This window comes from Sus scrofa, chromosome 9, assembly GCF_054392235.1.
Source record: "Sus scrofa isolate SSC_HxYL_T2T_F1_AM1 chromosome 9, Sscrofa_HxYL_maternal_Yorkshire_Landrace_v2.0, whole genome shotgun sequence".
NCBI lineage: Eukaryota > Metazoa > Chordata > Mammalia > Artiodactyla > Suidae > Sus > Sus scrofa.
In genome coordinates, this window is record NC_139391.1 from 88,876,274 (window position 1) to 88,890,960 (window position 14,687).

At 38.3% G+C, this 14,687-nt stretch overlaps 1 protein-coding gene across 13 annotated transcripts in view; it reads right to left on the reverse strand.

Moving 5' to 3' along the window:
- Positions 1-14,687, reverse strand: part of DGKB (diacylglycerol kinase beta) — a 657,175-nt gene that overhangs the window by 638,028 nt on the left and 4,460 nt on the right. For 3 of the 13 annotated variants that reach the window (XM_084977159.1, XM_084977157.1, XM_084977160.1), the window contains exon 2: positions 1,598-1,629. The exons of the other annotated variants lie outside the window; for them this stretch is intronic. In XM_084977159.1, the coding sequence (XP_084833285.1) occupies positions 1,598-1,629 (32 nt within the window). The remainder of the gene's footprint in view (positions 1-1,597; positions 1,630-14,687) is intronic. 13 annotated transcript variants of the gene reach the window in all.

Consider the following 14,687-nt stretch of genomic DNA (forward strand, 5'->3'; position numbering starts at 1 on the left):
TGCTCAGGGCACAGAGCAGCAGTATTAAACTTGCAGTAAAAATGAGCCAAACCTTTAAACGCTTACTCAAACAACTTGGCTGACCCCATCTTGCTTCTTCCTACTCAGGCCTGGAAATGGATGCTGCCTGGGAGAAATGTTTCTTCTTCATCGAAGCTTCTGCCCACAATCTCTGATTTTTTTCATGAAGTCTCTTACCGTTTTCAAAGTGACTCCAACTCCCTTCCCATCAGAACTATCTCTAATCCATTTCTTGGCCCAACAGCTTTCAAGAAACATCCATTATTTCATATTTTTTCTCCTTAGTGGTGGCAAACATATGTATCCTTTATGAATAATTTGACCTTCCTAGTCCCTTTATTCATTTTTCCCCTTTCTATTCTCATTCCTGTTGTAGAGAAATTGTGTTTGTTTATACTTTCTTTTCAAGCTAATGATCACACTAGGGATAGCATACAAAGAATCAGTATAGCAGGGAGTTCCCATTGTGACTCAGCAATAATGAACCCAACTAGTACCCATGAGGATGTAGGTTCTATTCCTGGCCTTGCTCAGTGGGTTAAGATCCCGTATTGCCATGAGCTGCAGTGTAGTTGGCAGACGTGGTTTGGATCCTGCGTTGCTGTGGCTCTGGCGTAGGCCAGCAGCTGCGGTTCCTATTTGACCCTAGCCTGGGAACTTGCATATGTCTCACATGTAGCCCTAAAGAGCAAACAAACAAACAAACAAAAATCAGTATAGCAGAGTGATTAAGTGTATGGATCTAAGATACAGGGTCCACCTGATTTAAACCATGGCTCTATAATTTAATATGTCTATGACATGAGGCAAGTTATTTAATTTCTCTGGGCTTCAATTTCCTCATCTGTAAACTAGAGATGATCATAATAATTGCTAACCTCACAGAGTTTCAATGGGGATTAAATATCTCAGAATAGTTACAGTATAGGTACTTAGAAAAATATGACCAAAATGTACTCATGATAACCTCTTTTTAAGTATTAGACAATATATATTTGCCATCCAAGAGATGTTCTCAGTAAAAATAAGTAGCAGCATGCAAACACTTGGCTGGCCTTAAAAGTGCATCACTCTGAATATCCTAAAATAGACCCAAGGTCTGCGATGAGCAGTCTTTTGCCCTCAGGGGATGAAGTCATGAGTAATGGCTGATCATGACTACACAGGACACCAAAATAATGGTCTTGCTAGTTCTGATCCTGTGGGACACAGGCAGGATGGAGCCAAGACACTGCAAAGGGCTACAAAAAGAGAGAGGAAGGAAGACAGGGGAAGAAAGGGCAAAACAGATGAACAAATGTTTTGCCTCATTCTTTGTACTCTAGGTATGTTTTTGATCAGATACTTATCAATACAGATCAGATTCTTTGTGAAACATGGACTATTCTGAAACACCCTTTAAACATTATATAGAATAATAGCATCGGAACAGTTGGAGAAGGCAATGCCCAGGATTTTTGACCTGTGGGATGGTCACACCTATATCCAAGCATACCACAGAAAGTTCTAGAAGTTTCCACTGTGGCATTTAAACTGAGAGTGGAGAGATACGTAACAGTTTAAGAGAGGTACTTACAACATAGGGATACCTTGGGCTCTGCAGTGGACCTAAAGAAGAAACATAAGCTTTGAGAATGCAGTTTTGGAGTTCCCCAAAGTCATGGCTCAGCGGAAACAAATCCGACTATAAACCATGAGGTTGCGGGTTGGATCTGATCCCTGACCTTGCTCAGTGGGTTAAGGATCCAGCATTGCCATGAGCTGTGGGGTCAGTTGCAGATGGGGCTCATATCTGGTGTTGCTGTGGCTGTGGCATAGGCTGACAGCTAGAGCTCTGATTAGACCCCTAGAGCTCTAGCCTAGGAACCTCAACATGCTGTGAGAGCAGCCCTAAAAAGCAAAAAAAAAAAAAAAAAAAAAAAAAAAAGAGAGAGACAGAGAGAGAATGCTGTTTTTACTCTCTAAAGTTAGGAGCAAGCTATATTGTGAAGGATGGATGGATGGATAGATACATATATATGGAAGGGAATCTGGAGAAACATGGACATAGTGGCTGCATCTCTTTGTACTGAGCTCTGTACTATCAGCAGTTTAGAAGACAAATTTTTCATTAGGTTAGGAAATATTGAGATATATATGCTAAGTTCTTGATAACCTGGACAAGAGAAGATAAAATATATGCAATTGTATGATGCACTAGAGAGTTTTTATAAAATATGCTAGAGAGGAGAACTTAGGTTTTTTAAAAGAAAGCCAGTAAATATTCAAACAAGACCTGGTGGCAGCAAGATATGGCCCAGTGCCAAGCTCTGTCAGTCATCCATCTCCCCAAGATGTCTGAGTATCTCTGTGGTTTTTATTAATTCAAGATAGGATAAAGAAAAGTCAGAGGTTATGGAGAACCAGGAAAAAACAGAAGTAGTTGAAAAACAAGGGTCATATATCAACTCATAAGATATATCTGAAAGCTGAGATGTCAGTGGACACTTTAGGTGGTTGAAATAAGAACTTGCAATTCTCATCTCATGAGTAGAGGTGACACCATGGGCAAGCTCCTTCAATAGGACACTCCATCTACTGCTACCAGCGCAGGCCAGTAAATTATGTTTCAAATGGATTCTTTCATAGGGATGGACATAATGCCATCCTTTTGGATCTGGCTGGGCTTCCTATAGGAGAGCCCTGTTGGAGCCCTTGACTTATAATACCTTGAGAAAAGTGTAAACAGTTCAAGATGTCTGTACTAACAGAATAAAAATTCATAGCAGTGTCTTAGGGGACTATTATTACTTAATTCATCTCTGGGCATTACTGTCCACATTTCCCTAGAAAGACTACTGACATAATTTCTGTGGTTTAAATGTACAAAGTTATGTGCACCTGGACTGATAGCACTGAGAAGCCCCTGTATTTATTTGCCAGAGGAGAATGAAAGAATCAGAAAAATGGTGCATATGGACACAGCATGTGTAGTGTAGCCAGACTAATGCTGCTAACTAAGGTCAAACCCAACTTCTTTTAGGTACTGATCTATACTTTTACTCTTCAGGAGAGACTGACTGGCATCTTTTCATACTCTCTTTGTGCACACTTGTACAGGGAGTTAGAGGTCAAAAATATTATGAAAGCAGTTCCAAATGTCTCAACCTGTAGATTTCAGTGAAAAGGAGTCAAACAGAAAGTATAACTTTTTTTTCTTTTTTGTTTTTAAATACTGAACATTTTTAGATACCCAAGAACCTGAAATAGTAGATGAAACAGAAACTACAAGGTAGAGGAGAGAATTCTCTCACTTTATGTGCAATTTGGACTCAGAAACAAAGCAATATGCAATTACAGGACATGTGGATTTTATCAATGATCAATTTAGGAATGTCTGTTCCTCAAAGACGGATTCTTTGAGGGATTACATTAAGGAACTCTTAAGTTAATGGTATTTTTATTTACTCCTAAACACTACGCTTTTAAGATCAGACTAGAAGATATGGTAATACAAGGAAAATTGGCACGGAACTCAATATAATGATGATGGTAGCCAGCAGAAGAAGAAGGAAGATGTTTTGCAAGGTTCTTTTGCTAGAAAATGACTTTAGAAATGGCAAAAATTATCATTAAATGAGTGTACCACATAGCAGTGTCTCCTAAATTGCCTGTAGAAGCAATTATTACTGCTTCAGAAATGCTTCCCACAGATGCGAAGAGCAATGCCTGATGCCTTTGACACCTAGGAAGAGAAAAGAGACTGAAGATCATTCGGGTGTAGGTTTTCTGGTTCAAAATAGCCCAAGATGTTTAAGATGTTTAATTTTTTTTTTAATTCTGCCACCTGTGAAACTGAGTATGTGGCAAGTGGAAGGGATAGTATTCTCTCCCAGAAAGGCTTACATAAAATAATTCTGGCTTATAATTTTAAAAAATGTATACAACATTTTTTCCCATCATAACCAGCTAATATGATATTGGCAATAGGCTATTTCAGTAATCATATCAAATCATATCCCATCAATAATCAGAATATATCCTCTTTTCCATGCATGCTATGTGATTCCTTTCATTATAGACTACCTCCTTGAATACCTTCTAACTCAGGTAGAGCTTTTAAGGATAAATTTCTAGAGAAAGACTTTCATTTGGCAGAATTTTTAAACTACCATTACTAATCTGATATCCAAATGGAAACAATAAACCAGAAATATTTGGTATAATTGTGTAAACATGAGGGACTCTCCTGTCCAAGTCAAAGCTGTGGCCACCAGCATTTTACTCTGTTCTTGATTTGTTTTTGTTTGTTTGTTTCTTTGTGCATGTGAGAGTTCTGATTTCCCACTGTCTTCAGTTTACGGGTATGTTTCAAGGAACAGTGGATTAACCTAACCTAGTAAGAAACTAAGTCTTTAAAAGGTCTAGAAGTCATTTATCATTTGGCAGCTGTAGAAGCTCAAATAGTAATACATTCTACTCCAAAGGCACTGAAGACATGAGGCAGGATCCTGGACATTCATTCAATTGTAAGGAGTTCTGATACTCTGCCTGGAGCTCTTGTCCACTTCTCACAGATCCTTCCTTTCTGCATTCATTCTACAATAAAGTACTGAAAAATAAGTTAATAGTGTTGCTTGCAAGGAAAAGGCGTGTATGTATGTGTTTGTATGAATGAATGTGTATAAATGTATTTTTGAGACACATTTAAAAGTAAAATGTAAGAATGAAGCCTATTTTTCATGGTAGACTCTAAAATACCTGTAGTTAAATAGATCCCCCTTCATTTTCCCTGAATAAATATAAAATATATATTAAAATATATTTATCTATATAAAAGTGGGAGAATCTCCTTCTACCTTGAAAGTATGGGGGACAAACAGCAAGAATGTGAAAACCTAGCAGTAGGGAACAGGGAAAGAAGAAGGATCAGAAACCAAGATAAAGAGACTTCTGGACACAAATCTGAGGCTGCCTTGATATGGATTGAAAGGCAACCCAGTGGGAAAATAGGTGTTTCATCAGCCACTGGGCTACTGATTATGGTGATAAAGGTGATTATGGGCTAATATTTACTAGGAGATAGTTCTCAATGTTTCTTTCATGTCTCTGGAGGTTTTACAAGCAGAGGCACAGACTACATTCCCCCGCCCCCTGACTATCACTTAAAGGATGTTTTTATAGTGAAGGACCTTGAGGAATAAAAGCTGTGACCCTCTCTTGAGCAAGAGGTAGGTTTGTTTACTGTCTGTTATAAAACATTCAGTTTCCCTAAACTTGGAGCTCTCCTCCTATGACTCAACTCACTGCTTGTGCAAGGTCACCAGGAAATTTTCATATTTTCCTGTGAGAACTAAAGTAGAAGAGCCAATAAATATGAGGTACATGCTATTTTCTGTGACATAATTAATAAAGTCCTCCTTCTCCGATCCAGGAGTCTTGGATCTTCTAGTACCATGAGGTTGCAGCAAATTAACTTACTACATTGTAAGCAGAGTAAGATTTCAGACCCAGTACAGTCTTGGCAATGTTCTTATTTATAGAATATATTTTTTGGTATTAAAAAAAATAATCCTTAAACCTGAAGATGTCTAGGCAAGATTTTGAAAGAGGCTGCAGGATTTGAAGATAAACTGTAGAAAGCTGGCCCACAATAAGCAGAATGGTATTTCTCACATAATCCTACAGAAGCAAACTATAAGATTCAATAAATGATAAAATTAGAATAGTGTATTTGGAAAAAGTACAGATACTGAACTACAGAAAAAGAAAAGAAATAGTAGGAAGATAACTTAGAACATTCTAATGATAATAACAATGAAAGCAATAATTAACTTACATATGGTAGTTTGCAGTTTACAAAGCATCTCCACACATATTATTTTATTTGAGACTTATTCTTGTGAGTAGGCTTTATTATTTTCTTAATTACACAGTTGAGAAAATTAAAATTTAGAAGGGTTATATAACTTGTTCATGGCCAAAACTAATACATTAAGAAAATAAACATCATAGAAGGACTTAGGAAAACTGAATAAAACCAAAACATAAATCAAGATTTGGCCACAAGCTCAGAATCTTTTATCACCAAGTTTTTGCCTTTATATGCCACTCCATTTGCCCTCTATAAACATGTCTTTCCTATGTGAAAGAATGAAATCCCCCTTCTTATCTTATTCACTTTAGCTATGATCCTTCCTTTTTTTTTTTTTTTTTTTTTTTGCGGCTAAGAGTCTATAATGAGTGACTTATATGTATTCTCTCTGCCTTTCTTCTTTTCCATTCAGTTAATATCTTCAAAATCTATGTGGCTCTATATGGATAGATAGAATTTTACCAATGACATTCATGGATCCATATTTTATGACTGTTGCTGAATTCTTCAGCCTCGTCCTTAGTATATATATACACGTTTTTATATGCACACATACACATACACACACCAACACATACTTCCAATTCCTTCTCTATGTGTCACTTTCTTTCCTGACTCAGCACATATTCTGATATCTATTTGGAGTTTCTCAGCTTCTTTTACCTTCATTCAATATTTTCAATTAAAATTCCATTTCCCTTTCAACACCTTGTTCATCCACATGAACAAAAGTTTCAAGCTCTCCAAGACTCTTACATAGGTTTTGGTTTTAGTTGGTGACATAGGAGGCTCCTGAACTCACCTGCTCCCCATGGACATACCAAATCTACAGCTATGTATGGGACAATTTCCTCTGCAAAAACTCCATAAACTAGATGAATGAACCCTATGCATTAGACCAACAAGAGAAAACTCACATAAAATAGGCAGGAGAGGTTGAGACCCAATATTGCCATGAACCACAGTCTCACTGTGATGACCCACAGCCAGGAGAGAACTCACGGCTCCCAGCTTCTGCCTGAGGATCGAGGGGTTTGGACCCTACATATGTTGCCCCAACTTTTAATCCTTCTACCTGAGAGATGGGACCTCAAGACACCTACTTTGAAAGCCAACAGGGCTTGTGTCCAAGAGAACCACAAGGCTATAGGGAATAGAGAAATTGTTTTTAATGGGCTCACATGACTCACTGTGGCTAAGCCCCAAGGTCCAGTGAAAACGCAGCAGAGTAAAATCTGTAACACTAAAATTTTAAAATGAGAATATACTATGTCTTACCTATCGGATATACATGCATAGACAGAGAGATGTAGATACAGGTTTATATTAACATGAACAATACCTCAGAGTGGAGCTCATGGAGAGATAAGGAAGTCTAAAGTGTAAAGTGGTTTCTTCCAGAAGAAAATATACAACATTTTGTATAGGAAAGATGCCCAGTCTTTCCATCAAAAAGGATTATTAGCTTATCTTAAAATCTGTTACCTGAGAATCAATCATCTAACTTAATACTCCTCCAAGGGTGACCACAATGCTCTCCAGAGAAGCAGCGCTATCAGGTACCATCTTTGCTCACTGTCTCTTTCTCCTGACTCCCAACCTGGTTGAGAGATATACTAAATGGAGATATACACACAGGTCTGCTGCTCCAGCTTCTGCAGCTGTGCCCAGGGGATGCACCCCTTGATGGCTCTGGCAGCTAATGGAGTTTATGTTCGGGGGTCCTACAAGCCTGCAACAGAGAATCAGTTCTTACCCGTCGAACTCCCAGGGCACAGAACAGACGCTACAGATTAAAACACCTAGTCTTTCGGAGAAAGATCCCTATATGCAGATCATATTCCAACAGATACAGGAAAGGGTGCTCTACATCACTAATCATCAGGAAAATGCAAATCAAAATCACGAGGTAACACTTTACAACTGTCAGAATGGCTATTATCAAAAAGATAAGAGGCAACAAGTATTGGCAAGGATGTGCACAAGAACCCTGCACACTGTCAATGGAAATCGAAATTGGTGCAGCCACAATGGAAAACAGTGTGGAGATTTCTAAAAAAATTAAAAATAGAACTACTGTATTTTGTAGCAATTCAACTTGTGCATATTTTTCTGAGAGAAATAAGATCATTTTCCCAGTGGTATGATTTGCCACAGCCAAGATATGGAAACAACTTAAGTGTCCACAGACAAACGAATGGTAAAGAAAAGGATATATATATAAAATCCAGTCAAGAGAAAGGAAGACATCCTGACATATGTGACAACAACCAAAAAGGATCTTGAGTGCATTATGCAAAGTGGGAGAAGTCAAAAATACAAATACCATATAATCTCACTCACATGTAAAATCTTAAAAAACAGAACTTACAAGGAACAAATTGATGAAAGGCAGGGGGTGAATGCAATAAGTAAATGTGGTCAAAAGGTACAAACTTCCAGGAATAAGTATAATGAAGTGACTATAGTTAACAATACTGTGACATATATTTGAAAGTTGCTAAGAGAGTAGATCTTAAAAGTTCTCATCACAAGAAAAAAAAAATGTAACTGTGTGGTGACGGGGGTTAACTAAATTTATTGTGGTAATCATTTTGCAATACATATCAAATCATTATGTTGTGTACTTAAAACTAACACAATGTCTTTTTTCTTTTTTCCTTTTCGGCCACACCCGTGTGGCATATGGAATTTCCTAAGCAAGAAATGGAATCCGAGCTGGAGCTGTACCTATGCCACAGCTACAGCACCACCAGATCCTTTAACTCACTGTGCCAGACCAGAGATCAAAGTGGCAGCTCCAAAGAGACAAGCTAGATTATTAATCCACTGTGCCACTATGGGAACTCCCACTAATATTACATGTCAACTGTACCTCAGTGAAAAAGAGTCTTGCAATATATAACATTCATAGAATGCATTTCATTGCTTTATCATCATTTGCCACCATATATGTGTCTCTGAATATACTAAGCTCTTTAATTAAGAGAACCACAATATTCATTAATGTATTACCTAGAACCAAGCATAATGCCTAAGAGTGAAAGGTACTGAATACTGTTGGCTGAATAATGATACATACTCGTGTGTGTGTGTGACTTCCTGCTACAATGCAGATAGTGATATCTAAGGAAACTTCTATTGAAGAACAACCTTTAATCTGTTATTGAATTGAAGTACATATTTAATCTGTATGCATCTTTGTGATAACTTTGTTACAATGTGTCATGCTAATATTCGTTATAAAAATAAGAGTAATCACTTATAGAGAGTCCTATCCTCACTTTATAAGGTGAAGAAATAGAAGCTTAAAGAAATTGTGATGACTTACTTAATACTCCAAAGAAAATGGCAGGTTATATTTTATGAGTGCGATACTGTCCACACTGGTAGTTTTCAAGTATGTCAGTTCTCCCTTGATGCTAGACAGGCAGAAGACATGCGTTCTCCACTCTTTTGAAGTTGATGTGATCATACAGATTGCTAAGGCCAAAGAAATGTAAGCATAATATACCAAAGAGAAGTCTTAAAGGCCAGCATCCAATGCACAAACTTTATCTTCCTGTGCTGCAGCATCCGCCAATTTTTAAAGCTGATGACTTTTCCATCTGACTGGGACTTGATCAAGGACAAGGTGAAATCAAGCCATTTGCTTATTCAGATTTGGAAATATAATAGAAGCAAGAAGTAAACTTCTATTTTGTTAAGCTAATGAGATTTGGGGGATGTTTCCAATTATAGCCTAATTTGGTCCACCTTGATTTGGTCCACTTCACAGAAGTACTAATTTCAATATTAATCTTAAGAAAATGGTTTTTTGGGCAAGTTTGAAAAGTTGAAAATAATAGATGTTAAAAAATCATTGAGGAGTTCCCATCGTGGCTCAGTGGGTTAAGGACCCAATACTGTCTCTGTGCAGATGTGGGTTCGATTTCTGGCCTTCAGATTGGGTTAAAATTCTAGCATTGCCGTAAGCTGTGGCATAGGCTGCAGATGAGGCTCAATCTGGTGTGGCCATGGCTGTGGCATAGACCTGCAGTGACAGCTCTGATTCGAGCCCTGGCCTGGGAATTTCCATATGCCTCAGGTGCAGCCATAAAAGGAAACACAAAAAAAATCATTGAAAAGCATGTATTTTTAGGATACTAAAATAATGGAAATTTAGATCTTCGTACTTCCTACTTTCTTTCACGATTCCAACATTTTGGTAGTAAAAAACTTAAGAAATATGGACCCAGAGAAGCCATCAACAGGAGACTCAGTCTGAAGCAGTACAACAAATAGGAAGCAGATGATGAGGCAAAAGAGATTATGCAGCCAACATACATTCCAGAAATAAAATCTGGGTCAGAGCCAGGAACTGCTGAGTTAATCAATTTGAATCAGAAGAAGCAGGGTCGGAAATGAGAGACATATATTACCTAAAATAGAGTCACAGAGTCTAATTTTCAGACCAAGTATCACAGCTAGGACATTCCATGTAAGTAGAATAAGTGAGTAGGCACGAATCGAAGAACAAAAAGTCCTCAGGTGACATCAAACCATCTCACTCACCACCATCATGATCCTCATCAAATCAGTGTAATGGAGTTTCCATTTTGGTACAGCAGAAACAAATCTATGTAGTATCCATGAGGATGTGGGTTCGATTCCTGGCTTTGCCCAGTGGATTGGGGATAAAGCATTGCCATGAGCTGTGGTGTAGATCACAGATGAAGCTTGGATCCCAGGTTTCTGTGGCTGTGGTGGAGGCCAGCAGCTACAGCTCTAATTCAACCTCTAGCCTGGGAACTTCCATACGCCAAGGGTGTGGCCCTGAAACACGAAACAAAAAACAACAACAACAACAAAAACACATAAAAGCAATAACTTATTGAGTCCTGAGCAATTCATAGGCATCTTCACACTTAATCATCATTGCAATCCTAGGACACAGGTACAGAAAGCGAAATGTACATCACAGCCCTGGAACTCAAACCCGGTTTAATCTAAAACCAAATCATGTGTTCTCAGCCACTATACTAAATAACTGTCTGCCATTTATTTCTCTGTCTTGTACAAAGAGAGCAATTAACATTAAGTGGCCTGGCTTCCCAAAATAGAGGCAATGTAGCACAGGGCACTGGACAGAAGTAAAAGCTAATCCCAGCAAGAGGACTAATATGTGATCTAAATGTGCTCAACAATTAATTGAAAATACACAGGGGAGGAAGTCAGTCTCTCCCTCCACTCTCCTTAACCCACCATGTATGGATCAAGCACCAAATATAAATCAGAGACACAATCAGATCATCAAACCAGAGGATGGAGTCTCTCTGGTGAGGAAAGCTAACTTAAAATAGAAATGGACTTTACCAATTTATTTATTATGACTGTTTCCTGGTTTTATTCTCTGATTTCCCTCTTGTGTTTTTCAAAAGGAAAAGAGAGGGATTTTCCAGAGACAGGAGAAAGAAGCATGAAATCTGACTCTACTTGGGGCATAGCATCATGGAGGTTTACACATTGTCCAGAGCAATCTAATAGGAGATGAAAGCAGACGATAGTTTGATGCCAAAGTTATGGTTAGAAGATTTGCTTGTTAGCTTTGTCTTGTATACAAAAGCTCTCTGAGAGATGGCTGTGGCTGATGGAGATATGAGGATCAGAATCCTGGATTTCAACTTTCCCTATTTTGGAAACATGATTAATAACCTATTTATTAACAGAGCAATCTTTGTAGGAAATATAAATGAACTATTACCGTTTTGATCTTTATGACTTATTGTGTCACAGCAATGGGCCAGGTGATCTGTCTGAAAGAGATCATCTGGCTCCTCTGAGGCTTATTGTGAGTATTAACTGAATTAATATTTGTATGTTATTTAGAATAGGGGACTAAAAATCTATGATGATGAAGATGATGATGATGATTGTCTTATTAAATTCTGTAACATTTTCAGGTGGAATTCTAGTTTTCCAGGTGAGAAAGCTGAGGCACAGGTAATATATGTAACATCCCCTAGGCCCCACAGATAGTAGGTCAAAGATGGGGTTGGGATTTAACACAGTCAAATATTACTTTACCTGCAAAGCCTGGGCTCTCTCTACCATGTGCCTCTCTCCAAAGGAAGAAAGTGTACACTAGGTCCAAATATTAGGCACACCAGTGCTTACTGAAAAGAACAACTTCATAATTTTGCAATTTTTAAAAGTTTGGAAGTATTCCCACTGTAATAACAACAGTATTTTTTTTAAATAATTTACCTGCTATATAATATACTTTATACAGAGCAAATAAAAAGCTAATCCTACATGACAATATGTGGGCAGATAATGAATCACTTAGAAATATTCTGTAGATTTTACAGAGAAACTACTGTTACCCATGAAGAGGTCTGGAGTTTCTTAACCCTTTGCTGTGTCCTGCAACCACAGTGGGAAGCACTGACAAACTAATAATGTGATAAGCTCAATTCTCCACACGGCAGGAGTGAGAGCTCTCTATCTTATAACAACAGCTTGGTTGACTTCTTATAAAGAGTGGGAAAGAAAATTATACTCCTCTTCCCACATATCAATGGAAATGCTTCCCATGGAGTGACTCAGCCTGAAACCCTAAACAGGAGCATGGTCTCAGCATGCTGTAGGCAGCCACAGCAGGCTTCACATTAGCTGCCTTCAGCATTTGTGGGGACAACAAAGATCTAAGGCTGCCAACAGCACCAGAAGCTTCTACCTTGTGGAAAGAATCACAGAAAAAAAAAAAAAAAAAGACGCCTGCTCTTTATGCTCCAAAATGTGGCACTTTTTAACTTGATCATCAACAATACGTTCAAACAGCCAACAGAACACACTTGCTCCCTCTCTATTAAAATAACAATTGTAAACACTTACGTTACTTGCAACTTGCCAGCCAAGGTTCTCATTACTTGACCAAATATATTAACTATATATTTTAAATATAGAATATTTTAAAATAGAATATTTACTGAATATGTTATTCAATTTAATACTTATGACACTTCTGCTGTATAGCACAGGGAACTATATCTAGTCACTTGCGATGGAACATGATGGAGGATAATGTGAGAAAAAGAATGCATATATAAGAGTTCCCATAGTGGTGCAGCAGAAACGAATCCAACTAGGAACCATGAAGTTGTGGGTTGGATCTCTGGCCTCCCTCAGTGAGTTCAGGATCCGGCTTTGCTATGAGCTGTGGTGTAAGTCACAGATGTTGCTTGGATCTGGCACTGCTGTCACTGTGGTGTAGGCCAGCAACTGTAGCTCTGATTGGACCCCTAACCTGGGAACCTCCATATGCTGCAAGTGTGGCCCTAAAAAGCAAAAATAAAAAAAAAATGTGTATATATGTGTGTGTGTGTGTGTGTGTGTGTATGATTGGGTCATTATGCGGTACAACAGAAATTGACAGAACATTGTAAATCAACTATAATAAATTTTTAATGCAACATATTTAATATTTTCCCATTTTCTAAACTTGAACATTGACTAAAAGTATATGAAATAGACTAAAAGTTCATGTCTTCCCATAACACTATGTTGAAACTCTTCCTCCTAATGTGAGGGGACTTTGGGAGGTGAATAGGATTAGATGAGGTCCTGAGGGTGGAGCCCCGGTGAATGGGATTAGCACCCTTAAAAGGATCCTGAGGGAGCTTCCTGCTCCTCTCTCACTCTTTCTACCATGTGAGGATACAAGAGGTTGGCAGTTTGCAGCCCAGAAGAGGACCTTTATCAGAATCCATGAAGGCACCCTGATCTCAAACTTCCAGCTTCTAGAACTTTGAGAAATAATTTTCTGTTGTTTGTAAGTCACCCCTTCTGTGATACTCTGTTATAGGAGCCTAAGTAAAAATAAGACAAGTGGTATATTGTGGTAATTGTGAAGAGAATTCAACACCAGATAACTTGAGGAAAAGATCTTTATAGTATTATCTAGGTCCAACATTGAATGATTTGCTTTTGCTGGGGTAGGGGTTCCATGAACTCACTCATCTTTTGTGTGTGTGTGTGTCTTTTTAGGGCTGCACCCTCTGCATATGGGGTACAATTGGAGCTGTAGCCACTGGCCTATATCTCAGCCACAGCAATGCAAGATCTGAGCCACGTCTGTGACCTACACCCCACAGCTCAAGCAACACCAGATCCTTAACCCACTGAGCGAGGCCAGGGATCAAACCTACATCCTCATGAAGGCAAGTCAGGTTCATTGACCACTGAGCCATAACGGGAACTCCTGAACTCATTCATCTTGATCAAGAATTCTACAACTCAATGAAGAGACAATCCACAGAATAGGAGAAAACCTTTGCAAAAGAAGCAACCAATAAGGGATTAATCTTCAAAATATATAAACATCTCATGTAGCTTTAAGCATATATTTAAAAAAAATCAAAATTGGCAGATCTAAATAGACATTTTACCAAAGTAGACAGACAGATGGCCAAAAAGTACAAGAAAAGATGCTCAACATCACTAATTCTAGAAATGCAAATCAAAATGACCATGAGATATCCCCTCACATTAGTCAGAATGGCCATCATTATAAAGCCTTAAACAATAAATTCTATAGAGGGTGTAGAGAAAAGGGAACCCTCCTATACTGTTAGTGGGAATGTAAATTGGTGCACCCACTATGGAAAATAGTATGGAGGAGGATCTTTAAAAAAATAAATATAGAACTATCATATGATCCCGCAATCCCACTCCTGGGCACATATCCAGAGAAAACCATAATTCAAAAAGATACATGCACCCCTATGTTCACTGCAGCACTATTTACGGTAGCCAAGACATGGAAGCAACC